This window comes from Bufo gargarizans, chromosome 2 (genome assembly GCF_014858855.1).
Source record: "Bufo gargarizans isolate SCDJY-AF-19 chromosome 2, ASM1485885v1, whole genome shotgun sequence".
NCBI lineage: Eukaryota > Metazoa > Chordata > Amphibia > Anura > Bufonidae > Bufo > Bufo gargarizans.
Window position 1 is genome coordinate 559,397,786 of NC_058081.1, and position 14,182 is coordinate 559,411,967.

The 14,182-nt window shown below is 46.2% G+C and overlaps 1 protein-coding gene across 4 annotated transcripts in view; it reads right to left on the reverse strand.

The window, feature by feature from the left end:
- LOC122928619 (AP-2 complex subunit alpha-1) overlaps positions 1 to 14,182 on the reverse strand; it is a 74,643-nt gene that overhangs the window by 36,434 nt on the left and 24,027 nt on the right. For all 4 annotated transcript variants that reach the window (XM_044281628.1, XM_044281629.1, XM_044281630.1 and 1 more), the window contains exons 8-12: positions 12,293 to 12,443; positions 11,521 to 11,689; positions 9,429 to 9,566; positions 5,310 to 5,492; positions 4,753 to 4,850 (exon numbers count right to left, since the gene is read on the reverse strand). In XM_044281628.1, the coding sequence (XP_044137563.1) occupies positions 4,753 to 4,850; positions 5,310 to 5,492; positions 9,429 to 9,566; positions 11,521 to 11,689; positions 12,293 to 12,443 (739 nt within the window). The remainder of the gene's footprint in view (positions 1 to 4,752; positions 4,851 to 5,309; positions 5,493 to 9,428; positions 9,567 to 11,520; positions 11,690 to 12,292; positions 12,444 to 14,182) is intronic.

Here is a 14,182-nt window from a genome sequence, read left to right on the forward strand (position 1 = left end):
AGAGAAATACTCTTGCCGGGTGAAGTTCGACCACAACGTCCAACGCCTTCACCATACCCGAGGAACCCTGGGCCCGAAAAAAATAAATAAATAAATAGGGATGGGCTCCCAGAGTCGTACAACCCATGGCTACTGGTCAGCTAGACAGGAGGATAAGGAGATCAGTTATCCACCACGAGGGGAGACCGGAAAGGAAACGTGTGATCCGTACCAGGAACGAAACTCCTACTAACAGGGGACGTCGTAACATACACCCGCTCTACCCGTCTTGGGAAGACTCTCAGTCCACCCCCGGAATGAGCAGTGAAAGAACAACCACCATTGGCTTGAGGTGATATCACTGACATCTGAAGAGAGGTAGCACCACTGGCGACACAGTATGACTACTAGATCCAGGTCCCGCTTAGAACGGCAATCTAGAGCAGACGAGTGCCGTAGGGACTGATCTACCCAGTAGAACGCACTCAAAAGGTAGGTGCCGATCAGCCATTGTACTTACACCATCGCCACACCCGAGCCTACGACAGAAGGACAATAGCCAACAATAATGAAGAAAGACCGGCACTCACTATAGCCTTCAACAAAAGATGATGTCTTTTTTGGTCACATACAATACTCTGACGCGTTACGGCTCACATCAAGAGCCTTTCTCAAACATATGGATATGGATTGGATGTGGCAGAAGGACAACAGTTGTCAGAGCCACGTACCCTTATTGGTAGAAAACCAGAAAGAGGCCAGAACTAAAGCCCATTCCCATGTGAGACGGGGGCTCCACAGCGTCTAGTGGAGATGCGACACACCGCCAGAAGGGGAGGCCCTACCAGGGAAGCCCCAAGAGTAATGCACACGCCATACTCCAGCCGAGGAGTAGACCACACCGTAGAGGTCACTGATTCTCGTGGTAGAGGAATCCGCTGCCTGACGAAAGAACTGTGCAGAAGGAGCCTTCGCATGTAGTGGAGACTCAAACACCCCTCGTGCGGTAGGGGCTACCGTATGCTCCGCCAGCGTGGACATGAGGGGACGGCCTGAGAACATCCAGGAGAAGTTCTGGTATCAAGCTGGCCCAGTCAGTAGAGCCAACCCTAACCCCTCCACCTGACAAGGGCGCTGAACAGGAGCAACTGCCGAATTAGTACCAGGGTAGAACCCCTACCTGAGGGGGGCTGTCTCGCTACAGCGATTAGGAGCATCTGGCCCTAGCGTGAAGACTACCCTGCGAAGGAGAAGCCGTTGTAGTAGCCACTGCAGAATGCCAGCAAAACGCCCTCATCTAGATAAGGATGAGTGGTGGACTCAGCATCCGGAGTCGGTGGAATACTCTGCTTGCTGGATCTTGATCACAGTACTCTGTGCAGTGTGACTGACCTGAACGGTGGAGGCTCATGGGGATGGGGAGTCTCTAGGACACATAAGGGTGGGTGACTCCCCTGAGAGCACAAAGGCCACATTCTTGTGTCTCCAAAGGGTGCATGAAGAAAAGAGGGATACAAAATGGGGGTATCCATAGTCTCCAGTGGCAGTATCCATATGCCACTAGATGGAGAATATCAGGCACCAGCGGTACCGACTGTTGCCACGGACCACCCGTGAAGGGAACCAAGGCATCTAGAGTCGTGGCGTAGCTGAAATACAGCATGCAAAGATGCATAGCGATTCCCCCGTTACTGGATCGTTTGTAGAGGGAACTGCCATAGGAAGTATGTGATGGCAAATGGGAGGTGGAATAGCAACCAACGGAAGCGCAAACCCCCGGTAGGGAAGGGGGTAGCGATAGTCAGAACCGCAATCTACGGAAGTGTAAGTACCCACTCAATGGAGGGGGAAAAACCGACGGCAAACACTGCACCCAATGGCAGTGCAAACGCTTTACCTACGATCGGGAGTAACATATCCAGTAAGTACTGTACCCCGAGGTAGTGCAATACATCACCCATCGAAGGGGGTAACGCACCTAGCAGGAACTTGCATATTAACGAGTTCTGTACTCTGTGGGAGGTGTCATCATCCCCCCCAGAAGGGTGTAATGCGTACGTAAACACTGCGACAGCAGTGAGAATGCCATCATGCCACCTAACAGACGGTTAATGTATGCTGACAATACTGAGCCCAGTGGAACTTCAATTCCGCCACTCACAGAAAGAGGGACACCTTGCCGGCATTGAGACCAATGCTAGTGAGGTCAGTCCACCTCAGGAAGGAGGTAAAACCCAAATTAAGCACTGTATCTAGTAGAAGTGTAAATAGTGCCTAAGGAAGGGGTTAATGCATACACCAGAACCGGTTAACACGGACGTAATCTATGGACCGAATAACTGTCCTGCCTCGGCCCGCTCGTGCGCAGTTCCACCTCTCAGCCTCTAGCCATGGCTGTTGCAGGTTGCGGCGGCGTTGAAATAAGAACCAAACTACCCGGAGGTGGAATGGAACTAAAGGTCTGCTTACCGATTGCACAGACGGTGCTGTAGTAACCAAACGACCCAGGAGGGTGGATTGGGAACTTCCAGAGGTCCCCCGCTGAGTTGCGCAGGGTAGAAACTCAAACAGACGCCCCCGGAGGGTGGATGGGAAGTTTCAGTTGTCCACAACTGGATTTGCGCAGTCGGATATTTGCGCAGTAGTAGCACCATTAACCAACCGGTCTCAGAGGGCGGATCGGGATCCTCCAGAAACAGACGCCCCTGTACCCCACTGGATTTATGCAGTTGGAGCATCATCAACCAAACGGCCCGGAGGGCGGATTGGGGACCCTTCGGATGTACCCACTGGATTTACGTAGTTGGAGCATTATCAACCAAACGGCCCCAGAGAGCGGATTGGGATCCTCCAGATGTACCCCACTGGATCTATGCAGTTGGAGCATAATCAACCAAACGGCCTCAGAGGGCGGATTGGGATCCTCCAGATGTACCCCACTGGATCTATGCAGTTGGAGCATTATCAACCAAACGGCCCGGAGGGCGGAATGGGAATCTCTCAGATGTACTCCACTGGATATGCGCAGTTGGAGCATAATCAACCAAACGGCCTCAGAGGGCGGATTGGGATCCTCCAGATGTACCCCACTGGATCTATGCAGTTGGAGCATTATCAACCAAACGGCCCGGAGGGCGGAATGGGAATCTCTCAGATGTACTCCACTGGATATGCGCAGTTGGAGCATAATCAACCAAACGGCCTCAGGTGGCGGATTGGGATCCCTCATACGCACTCCATTGGAACTTGTGGGCTGAGGAGAGCAGGATCTGCATGCGCACAATTTTAATTTTTTTTTTTTTTTTTTTTTTTTTTTTTTTTTTACTAATTTTTTATGAAGGACCTAGCCCGATATGGAGAAGGGCTGTATACTGCAATATAAAGGCACATTGTGCCTGCAGACAGAATCTATAGAAAGCAGGGGCCTGAAATGAGGGAGGAAGTTCCGGCCTAGAAGGCCGCAAAGCCGGGGACTAAATTATCACGCCGGCCGACCGGGACTCACCGCTAGTCAGTACATAGCGAACCTGGATCGATGTCCGGAATGCGGTCACCTGAGTCCGCTGACCGCGTAAGCCCATCGGAGGAGTAAATATGCGTGGCCGAAGAAAAAAGAAATAAATAAAACGGTAGGCCCAAATAAAGCCGGGGCCTAAATTTTGCGGCGTCCGGCCGAGTAGGGAATCCGTTCTGCCTGCTCTCCCGGGACGGCTTAGTGGACACCTGAAAAGGGAGCCGCCGAGAAGGTGCGTCGCTTGGCCGACCGGGAAGCCCACCCGGTCGGTCGGAGAGCGGGGTCACCGGAATAGGGCGCAGAAGGCGCCTGTTTGTAGTCGGGAAGGTGAAAATAACATGCCGCGGCCGTGGAAAGGGATTAACCCTTTCTACTGAGGTGAGCTGGGCGATGGCTGGAGGATTCCTCACCCCCTCAAGAAGGGGCCATGTGAGGGGGACAGGGAGGGACAGTAAAACTCACCAGACTTCATCTGTGTTCTTCACCCATAGTCTTGTACCAGCAGGGCCACCCCACGACCGCTGGCACCAGGCAACAGGGGTCCATGTAGAGAAGGGCTGGGGAGGAGGTGGCCCTCTTGCTGGCGGGAAGCAGGGGAGCTAGGCTGCCCTGGTCCACTTTGTCTTCTTGGGGGAGGCAGGGCGGTGGAAAGGCAACACCGGCCAGCCTCCCAGGGAGACAGAGACGCATGCGAATCTGTGCCCCTTAACCTAAAAATAAAATAAAATAAAATAAAAACAAAAATCGTAAAAGAGCCACCCTGCTAAGCAGGGAGGTCTGCCTCCTACGACACTAAGCTAAAAACTGATATGCTCTCTCCAGGCTGGAGGGGGTATAGCCTGCAGGGGAGGAGTTATCACTTTTCAGCCTAGTGTCGCCTCCTAGTGGCAGCAGCAAGCTATACCCACGGTCCTGTGTCCCCCAATGATACCAGCGAGAAAGGATGGTTAAGGGGAACAGCGCAAAAGCATCATGTGTGCTACTGGTTCGGCAGGCAGCAGAGTGCAAATCAGACGACACATGTTCATCAAGAACCATAGTACCAGTCAGGGCTGCAGTGTTCAAAACCACCTCTGTTTCTTTATATAAAATCTCCTCTATTAATGTGCTTGACTTTACAAAAGGTAATACAGTAGCTTTAAAGGGGCTGTTGCAAGGGTGTTCCAGCTGCCTACAGAATAAAACCTCCATTTGACTTTAATATTTCAGAAAAAGATAAAAAGGTACATATCTGATGGCATTAGATGATTGCACTATACCTTGACCTAGGGTCTCCGGCAATAAGGTTACCAAATTCTCCTAAGATATAACCCCCAACTTTAACCATGTTCTCATGACACGCAGGAGCCTGTAGAGCCTGTAAGTACAGCAATAATATTCATCTTTTTAGAAGATCAGATAAAAATTATATAATAATTACAAATGGGCAGCAAAACTGATCCGCCCCGTTTCACAGGGGAGTCCTCTCCTGCATAACGGAAACGGCACGGATCCGTGGTAACAGAATCCATAACGCAATTCTGCCTTTACAACCAAACAAAGCGTGAACAAATTTCTTAACATGAAATTTGCTCATCTCTAAACAATATATACCCAGTGTGATAAAAGTTCATAAATGCATAGTTTACATGATTAAGTACAAAAACGTGAGAAAAAATTCATCATGTTATACAATACATAAATATCAAATAAAATAAAAATAAAATCACAAATTCAAATTGAAGGAGCATTTCTATGCCCTTCATCCAATCTTCACAATGGAGCAGTAAATGCATTAAAGCACATTAAAAAATTATATATAAAACCTATATCTTACTTCGAATACAGTTTTGGCCGCATAGCCTTGGACATCATCCCGATTTATGACAATCTGGATAACACGGTACCAAACCTCTTCACTGACATAATCACCAGCGATCCGAATCAGGTTCAGAATTGTGTCCACATACCAGCTGTAATCCACTGCATACTTCTCAGCTAAGATGGCTACTTTCAACACCTACAGAATGCAACAAGCACATTTGAAGAAAAGATTGTCTGGATATGTACAGCAAATGCAAGATAATAAGAAATGATTGGCTTGACCACATCCTGTAAACACTTCTTTGCTTTATGATTAGAACCCCTTTCATTGGGAATCCATTTGTCACCCAGAATAGTTCAAGGATTAAAAAATGTTCAGGGTTAATACACCAGTATTGGGACACACAAAAATAGGTCTTTTTGTGCTTACCTGTAAAATCCTTTTCCATGGGTATAGCTGCTGCCACTAGGAGGCGACACTAAGCAAAAAAAGTGTTAGCTCCTCCTCTCAGCTATACCCCTCCTGCAGACACTGAGCTAATTAGTTTGTACAAAAGCAGTAGGAGCAGCCAGGAGAAAACAATAAAAGAAGAAAAACGGAGATGGGTAGGAATCAATAACCGGAGGGACCCATCCACGAGAGCCAGCAATGTATTTACAGGGTGGGAGCTGTGTCCCCTAATGAACTCAGCGAGAAAAGGATTTTTACAGATAAGCACAAAAATCCTATTTTCTCGCTCGTATCATTAAACCATTCCCCAGGCCAGCCAGAGAGCTGCTGAATACACAGAGGCTCCGGCTGGGCAGAAGAAAGAACAGCCCAGGGAATATAAGTCACGGCTTAGGAGACTTCAGAAGAAGTGGAGAGCACACAGAATATCCACAAGATGGACAAGAATGAAGACAAGTCACCAGAAGCAAGGGAGCGATTGTGGAAGATACAGGAGAGAAATACATAGCCTGGATCCAGAAGACCAAAAGAAGTGATGCTCATGGATCAAAACAACAGGGAACTTTGGCAGACCTGCAGAAAAAAATTCTGTCTCCTACGGACACTAAGCTAAAACTGATTAGCTCAGTGTCTGCAGGAGGGATATAGCTGAGGAGGAGCCAACACTTTTTTTGCATAGTGTCGCCTTCTAGTGGCAGCAGCAGCTATACCCATGGTCTTCTGTGTCTTGCAAGGATACGAGCAAGAAAAACTGGATGAGATCTGCACAGTGTGAAGAAAGAAGATTTAGTTCTGATACGTATGTCCACAGTTTCAGTCTAATGCAAAAAATGGGGTGACTGATAGTCAGCTCTCAATCAGGAGTTGGGCCACTCATGGAGGGCACTGTCTACGATTAAGTATTCCCTGGTGCCGTTCTCTGATGGAAGCCTCTGACATATACCACTGTACAGACATGCAGTGCAAGACAAAAAAAAAAAAAAAAAAAAAAAAAAAAAAAAAATATGCCAAAATGACTGTTTTGACCTACAGTGTGTGATTGGGGGTCTTTAGACACACTTCTATATAGGAAAAACAATAAGGAGTATGAGTGAGAGGTTTAGGGAACATATCAATTCTATTAGTTCAGGAAAGGGATGTCCCCGATTGATAGAGCACGTGAGAGGCTCATGGAGGGAACCCGAGAACCTTGAGTTTTGCATGTATTGAGTTAGTACCCTACCCCCCACACAAGGAGATAGACACCTCATGTTGCTGCAAAAAGAAGCAATGTGGATTATCCGCTCGGGAGCGATGGGCCCGTTAGGCCTTAAAGGGACACTGACAGGCCGTTAGAGCATATAGAGACATATTCTTCTATTGGTCTTAATATGCTTAACCCCTTAGTGACCACCCATACATGTTTTTATGGCAGTCACTAAGGGGCTTAGGCTGGGCCGCCGCGTTTTTACGGCGGCCCGGTCTAAGCGCTGCACGGCTCCCCCGTGCAGCGGGGAGCGCGGACCCGACTCTCACATGAGAGCCGGGACCCTGCTCTAACAGCCCGGACCGGCAGGAGTGCCGATCCGGGCTGTTTAACCCTTTACATGCTGGGCGCAATGGCGCCCGCTGCATGTAAAGTGGTGACAGAGGGAGCGGACTCCCTCTGTCTCATCAGCACCCCGAAAATAAGATCGCGGGGCGCTGATGTGTTCGGAAGCTTACCTTGCTTCCGATCAGGGCCCCGAGCCTGTCTTCAGTTCTCTCCAGCAGGCTGTGCCTCTCTGGCGCAGCCTGCTGGTCAAGGTTTGAATAGCATGGCTATTGAAATGTAATCCATTTATAGAGATAAAGCATTACATTTTAAAAGCAATCAAAATACTGTATATTATAGTCCCCTTGTGGGACTTTTAAGTAGTAAAAACGACCCAGACTACATAAATAATCCCCTTTGGTGAACGCCGTAAAAAATAAAAAAAAAGATAGAATTTCTAATTTATTCTTAGTTTCCACCGAAAAAAAACGTAACAAGCGATCAAAAAGCGACATTTACTCCAAAATGATACCAATGAAAAATACAAACTGTCCCTCAAAAATCAAGCCCTCACACAACTCCATAGAGAAAAAAAAAAAAAAAAAAAAAAAAGTTATCGGTCTTGTGAAGTGGCAATGCAAAATCATTTTTTGGGTTAATAAAAGGGGTTTATTAGAAAAAAAAAAAGGTAGTAAAACGTAAAAAAAATTATAAGTATTTAGTATCACTAATCGTACTGACCCAGAGAATAAAGATTATGTTATTTGTACCGAAAAATGAACGCCGTAAAATTTATAATGTAAAAACGCAGTGGCAGTATTGCTATTTTCCCCCCATCTCCCTCCCAGAAAGAGTTAATAAAAGTTAATCAGAAAGTTATGTGTACCCCAAAATGGTGCCATTAAAAACTACAACTTGTCCCGTAAAAAACAAGCCCTCATAAAGCTATATAGACGAAAAAATAAAGTTATAGCTCTTGGAACGAGACCATGAAAAAAAAAAAAGACAAACGCTTGGTCATAAAGGCCCAAACAGGCTTGGTCACTAAGGGGTTAATTAAACTATATCATTATCACCCATCGCTGCCTTTCCTTTACTTATAAAAAGTGTTTTTATCAATATGCAAATTACCTTACTTTGTGCCCAAGGGGCTGTCCCTCATTCAGTTGTGTGCCCAGCCGCGCCCCAACTGCCATCTCCTAGTGCCGCCCAGATCATTAGTATTCACTGCACTGGGCGGCTTTTTTTTCTCCAGACGCAGCGAAATCCCGCGCATGCCCAGTACTATCTTCTACTGGAGCTGGAGGGTGCCGAGGATGTTATCTGGCGCAGGCACGGAGAGACAAGATGAAGCCGATGCCAGGAAGATAGTACTGGGCATGCGTGGGATTTCGCTGCGTCTGGAGTAAAAAAAGCCGCCCAGTGCAGTGAATACTAATGAGCTGGGCAGCACTAAGACGGAAGTTGTGGCGCGGCTGGGCACAGAACTGAATGAGGGACAGCCCCTTGGGCACAAAGTAAGGTAATTTGCATATTGATAAAAACACTTTTTATAAGTAAAGGAAAGGCAGCGAGGGGTGATAATGATATAGTTTAATTAAGCATATTAAGACCAATAGAAGACTATATGTCACTTTATATGCTCTAACAGCCCGTCAGTGTCCCTTTAATGATAAGAATGACTTATGTGTTTTTATAGATTGATTTGTGCAAGGTCCATTTTGTGGTTTTCTTTGTACGTTTTTAAGAACGTCAGGATAGGGGAGCATCATGAGTAACCTGACGACCCCAGCCAGCTGATGACGTATAAAGAGCCACATGGCAGCGTTATGACGTCAGTGGCCTAAGGAAGTGCGGGTGAGTGAAACGGCCGTTGCTACACTTTGTGCCTGCGTGGAAGTTTTGTCCGCGCCTGCCTTTTCACGTTCTGAACTGGTACTTGAAGAAAATAAAGGAAAGTACAGGTTCTACATTAGTGAGTGCCGCCTTGTTTTGTTCTTAGTACACACTGAGTGTCTGCCATAAGCTTTCTTGCCACAAATGACTGTGAAAGGCGAACAAGGTGAAAAGATCCTTCGGATCTCTCAAAGATTTCAGAGGACAAGTCATAAATGTTATTCTAAGGATAAACCCAAACAGGCCAGCACACGCAGGTAAATTCTACTTACAATTTCCTCCCGGATAGAATAATCTGCTGTTTCCAGATAGCTCAGCATTTCAGACACAATCTGCTTAGCATTTGTACGGTCACACATTGCATACAAGAGATCTGCAGCTCGCTGCCGGACACTGACATCTCTCTCTGTCTGTAGTAAAACGGGTCAGAATAGGGAAGAAATATCAAAGACAAAAGGAGGTTTCAATTAGTATTAAAAATAAAAATAAAATTAGGCTCTTGAAGACAAGCACTCTGTAAGGCCTCATGCACACAGCTGTACAGTGTTTTGCAATCTACGGATCGTCAAAACATGCATACCGGCTGTGTGTGTTCTGAATATTGAGGAACCGCAGGTCTGGCACTCAAACCAGTCCTATCCTTGTCTGTGATCTATATATATATATTTTTTTTTTCCTGCGGACCTGCGGAACGGAGTATGGATGCGGACAGCACACGTACATCTTTTGCAGCCCCAATTAAGTGAAGAGGTCCACATCTGAGCCACAAAAAACGCGGCTCGGATATGGACCCAAACAAGGTTAGTGTGCATGAGGCATAATAAAGAGGTTTGTCCTCTGAACACAACACTGGCATTTCATAGGGCTACACAATCATTTTCTCAGTGGGGTTTCAGCCTCAGGAAGATCCATGATGTCTAAAATTAAAGTGCATGTCAAGCAGTGGTCTCTTCTCCAGACTTTGGGAAAGGGTCTCAAAGACCACCCTCATTGAATTAACCATCATGGCATTTATCCTAGTATGATGTGGAACCCCCTTTAAAAGGAAGGTGTCATCTGTATTTTCTTTTACCAATAAAACTGGGCGTTAAACATGTTTGCTTTTTCTAATATTTTTATTTTCTAATTTTAGATTTAATTTCATGTACATGATTAGATGGGGCAGAAGAACGGACGGTTGCATTTTGGCAGTCCTGTTGAAATGAATGGGTCAGGACCCATCCTGCCTCAGGACGTGGCCACAGCAGGAACAGTGGACAGTTTTAAAAAGGGTTCAGATGAATTCCTAAAAGTAAATGAAATTAATGCTTATGAAAACGTGTAGAAATCTGAGTCTCACTTCCTTCTGGGATTCGCGTCCCCACCTATCTCTTGGTTGAACTTGATGGACTTATGTCTTTTTTCAACCGTATTAACTACATAACTATGGGATCCGATCTGCAAAAAAAATGTGGATCTGATGTGCAACAAAACTGCAGTCATGTGCATGGGGCCTAAGAGATATGCTTTACAGCCGCCACATGGCCAACAGACACAGCAGTCATGAAACATTTATTGACTTAAAATGAAGATTTATGTAGACGTGTCTAACCTGTGCAGAAGCCATTGAGCAGGGGAAAAGGGTTTAGGGAGAGGGGTAGATAAACTGACATCACCTAAAATCCAGTTTTATCTGTATATTGCCATACTACATTGTAATCATTTCAGTCATGACCATGAGATGACTGCTGAAAAGTGATCCCTACACAAACAGGAAGCACAGCCAATGTGAAAAATGCACGATTTTAGGATTTATTTATAGTTTTTATATAGGAGACATGGAAATTAAAAACCATCACCAAAACTTAAACATGTTTATGATAAAAAAAATATAGGTCATTTTCAGATAACACATTAAAGGGGTTGTCTCTGTTCAGCAAACGGCATTTATCATGTAGAGAAAGTTAATACAAGGCACTTACTAATGTATTGTGATTGTCCATATTGCCTCCTTCACTAGCAGGACTCCTTTCTCCATCACATACACCGTTCGTTTCCATGGTTACGACCACCCTGTAATCCAGCATTGGAAGCCACGCTTGCACACTATAGCAAAAAGCGCCGGCATATGTGCGCTCCCCATGGTCCGAGCCACCAGAACTTTTCTCTATAGTGTGCAAGCACGGCCACCAATGCTGGATTGATGGGAGGACGTAACCATGGAAAATGAACAGTGTATAATGTGATGGAAAAATGAGTCTCTACATGACACATACCGAAGTGAGACAATCCCTTTAAAAGGTAATGCTGGGAAGTATTTTGGTACCAATTCTATGCTACTACATAAATATGTGAACCCATCAAAGCAAGGAATTGTTCACTCACCTTTAGAGCATTAATGACTGTTTCTATGTGCGTCTTCACGGCTTCATGTGAGAATTCAGAACTGGCCAGCGTACACATGCTTTCCAAAGCCAAATATCGCAGGTTAGTCTCTCTGTGTTGCAGGAACTGACCCAGCTGGTTGCAGGCTCTAACCAAAAGGTTGGGTTCGCTAAAAACAAAAAAAAAAACCCCACATAATTCAACATTTCATTTTAGCGTCTGTACACATGGGGGGGGGGGGGGGGGGGGAATAAAATACAGCTGTGACAATAAGAGTGTGGTTATTTGCTAAGACGCTCTTCTTGGGCTGTAGAACTGCCATCTGTCTGATGCTTCCAATTGTGTGATAATACATTTGATGTCTTATTTGGACTTGGTATAGATAGCTTATCCTCAGAATAGGCCATCAACATCACATCAGCAGGGATCCAACACCCCTGCCGATCAGCTGTTTCCTTGTAGCTCTGGTGCAGGAATTACACAGCTCCATCCGTTGTGTAATAAATGGAGCAGGTAACTGCACCGCTGCTTCCACTCACTTCACTGGGAGCAGAGCTGCTATTACCAACTCCGTCCAATACACAATGGATGGAACTGTGTAGTTCTGGTACCAACTTCAAATGCCAGGGTTACTATAGAAAAACTGATTGGCGGGATTCTGGGGTGCACGACCCCTGTCAATCTGACACTAATGGTCTATCTGGAGGCTAGACCATCAATATCAAAATCCTGGAAAACCCCTTTATGAAGCAATATTATTACATACACCTACCTGTCATAATGTATAATAAGGCTAATAGCCTCAAAAAGTATGGCATTCTTTGCATTGGAGTGCTGCACTTTCTTTGACTTTGGGGGCTCCTGAGCTTTGTTCAAGATGGTCTCCAGGCATTCAACAAGTCGTCCTTTTACAGCTGCATCCTCTGAAAACAGTCACATAGTTAATACGTTTGCAAAACACAGGTTCAACCTATTTTATCATGCAGGGTTTTTTTCCCAGAGAAACTCAAATCTGTGTTAGCCTATGTTCACACATGGTAGGTTTGCTGCAGAAAATTCAGAAACTGGAAATCAGTCTTGCTTATTTGAATGGTGTTGATTCTGCAGCATGTGACTTGATTTCTGTCATCAGAAGTAGTAGTAACTGATCATTTCAAATACTTTTAAAGGGGTTATCCAAGGTGTAAATCATTCCCCCAATGCTCAAGCCCCTCATATAGATATTACCCTGCACCCCGATCTCCCCGTCGTGCGGATCAAAACACTCAGCAGGTCAGTAGGGGTGGTTGCCAACAGCGAGCCACAACGGGGACGAGCCTCCCTAACGTCACCCGGGCCATGATGCTAGGGAGGCTCGTTCACCCCCTACTGCAGCCCGCTATTGGCTGCCCAAATCCCCCCACCCCCGTAGGTTTTGATTAGGCCTGCACAATATATTGCCAAAGCAATTGTATCGCGATAATCACTGATTGCGATATGGCCCACCCAAAAATACTGCGATTATTTTCCGCTTTATAAGACACACTTTTTTCCCCCAAAAGTGGGAGGAAAATGGCAGTGCGTTTTAAAATGATGGTTGACTTTTTACGTGGCCGACACTGATGTATTACCGGCCGCTATGCTGCACAGCGCGGCCGGCGATACATCAGTTACAGTGCGGGGAGGGGCTGGAGGTAAGTCGCTGCGGGTCCCGCGCACATAACTGCCTTTGTATGCAAAGTCTCTCTTTACTGCTGAAACAATCGCTCTCCTATTGATAAAATCACCAGACTCTGTACTCCCTATGAATGCACTGCAGCGAGCGAGCCGGCCGGTGCATGACTGACGTCAGTCGCGCTCCTGCTTCATTAATGAAGTGGGAGGAGTGTTATGGACTATTGATACAAAATGGATACTTGCTTGTTGAGCTAAGATGGCGGCCAGGCATTCAGCCTACACCTATAAACTAGAATCTTACTTTGTGTTTTTATCATGTGTTTCTTTGTGGTTTCCGTTCAGCTCAAGCAAGCAGCTACAAAGAAAGAAGTAACGGTTTCACCCAGGGGGGAGGGAGAAGGAATTTCCTCTGGCCGTCAAGGTTACAGAAAAGTAGAGAGTTCATAGCCAATAGAAAATATATACTTTATCTTTCACCCCCCTCCCACTCCCTCCTCTCATGAAACCCATGTTGTTTTCAGAAATAAACCAGAGATACTGATTAACTCCATGTAGTGAGTTGTCTGTCTGATCTCTCCGTGCACGTATCTTAATTAATTAATTTGGAGCAGTACATCAACTGAACTGGCAGCTTTGTCAGAACCAGAACAATTTTGGCGCCCAATCGTGGGGCTCGAGGATTGGACCCTCTGTTCCCGTACCCCCAGAGACCAGACGAGGAGAGGCGCACTAACGGACACCGGGATCGCAACCCGTGATATGAGGTAGGAAAATTGAGTCATCTTGCCTATAAAGTGTCCCCTGGTGTAGCCTCTTGGTGTTCGTCTGAGGGAGGGGTGCGGAAGCAGTCTGGGACGTCCTCGAGGGCATGAAAGTAAGAACCCCATATGTTTTCTTAAAGTCTTGATGTACTGTGTTGTGCCTATAAGTTGTGAAGACCCTGTTGACAAGTATCATTGACTGAGACACGGAGTTCTCCTGTGTTCCTGTATCGGAGTTCAGCCCG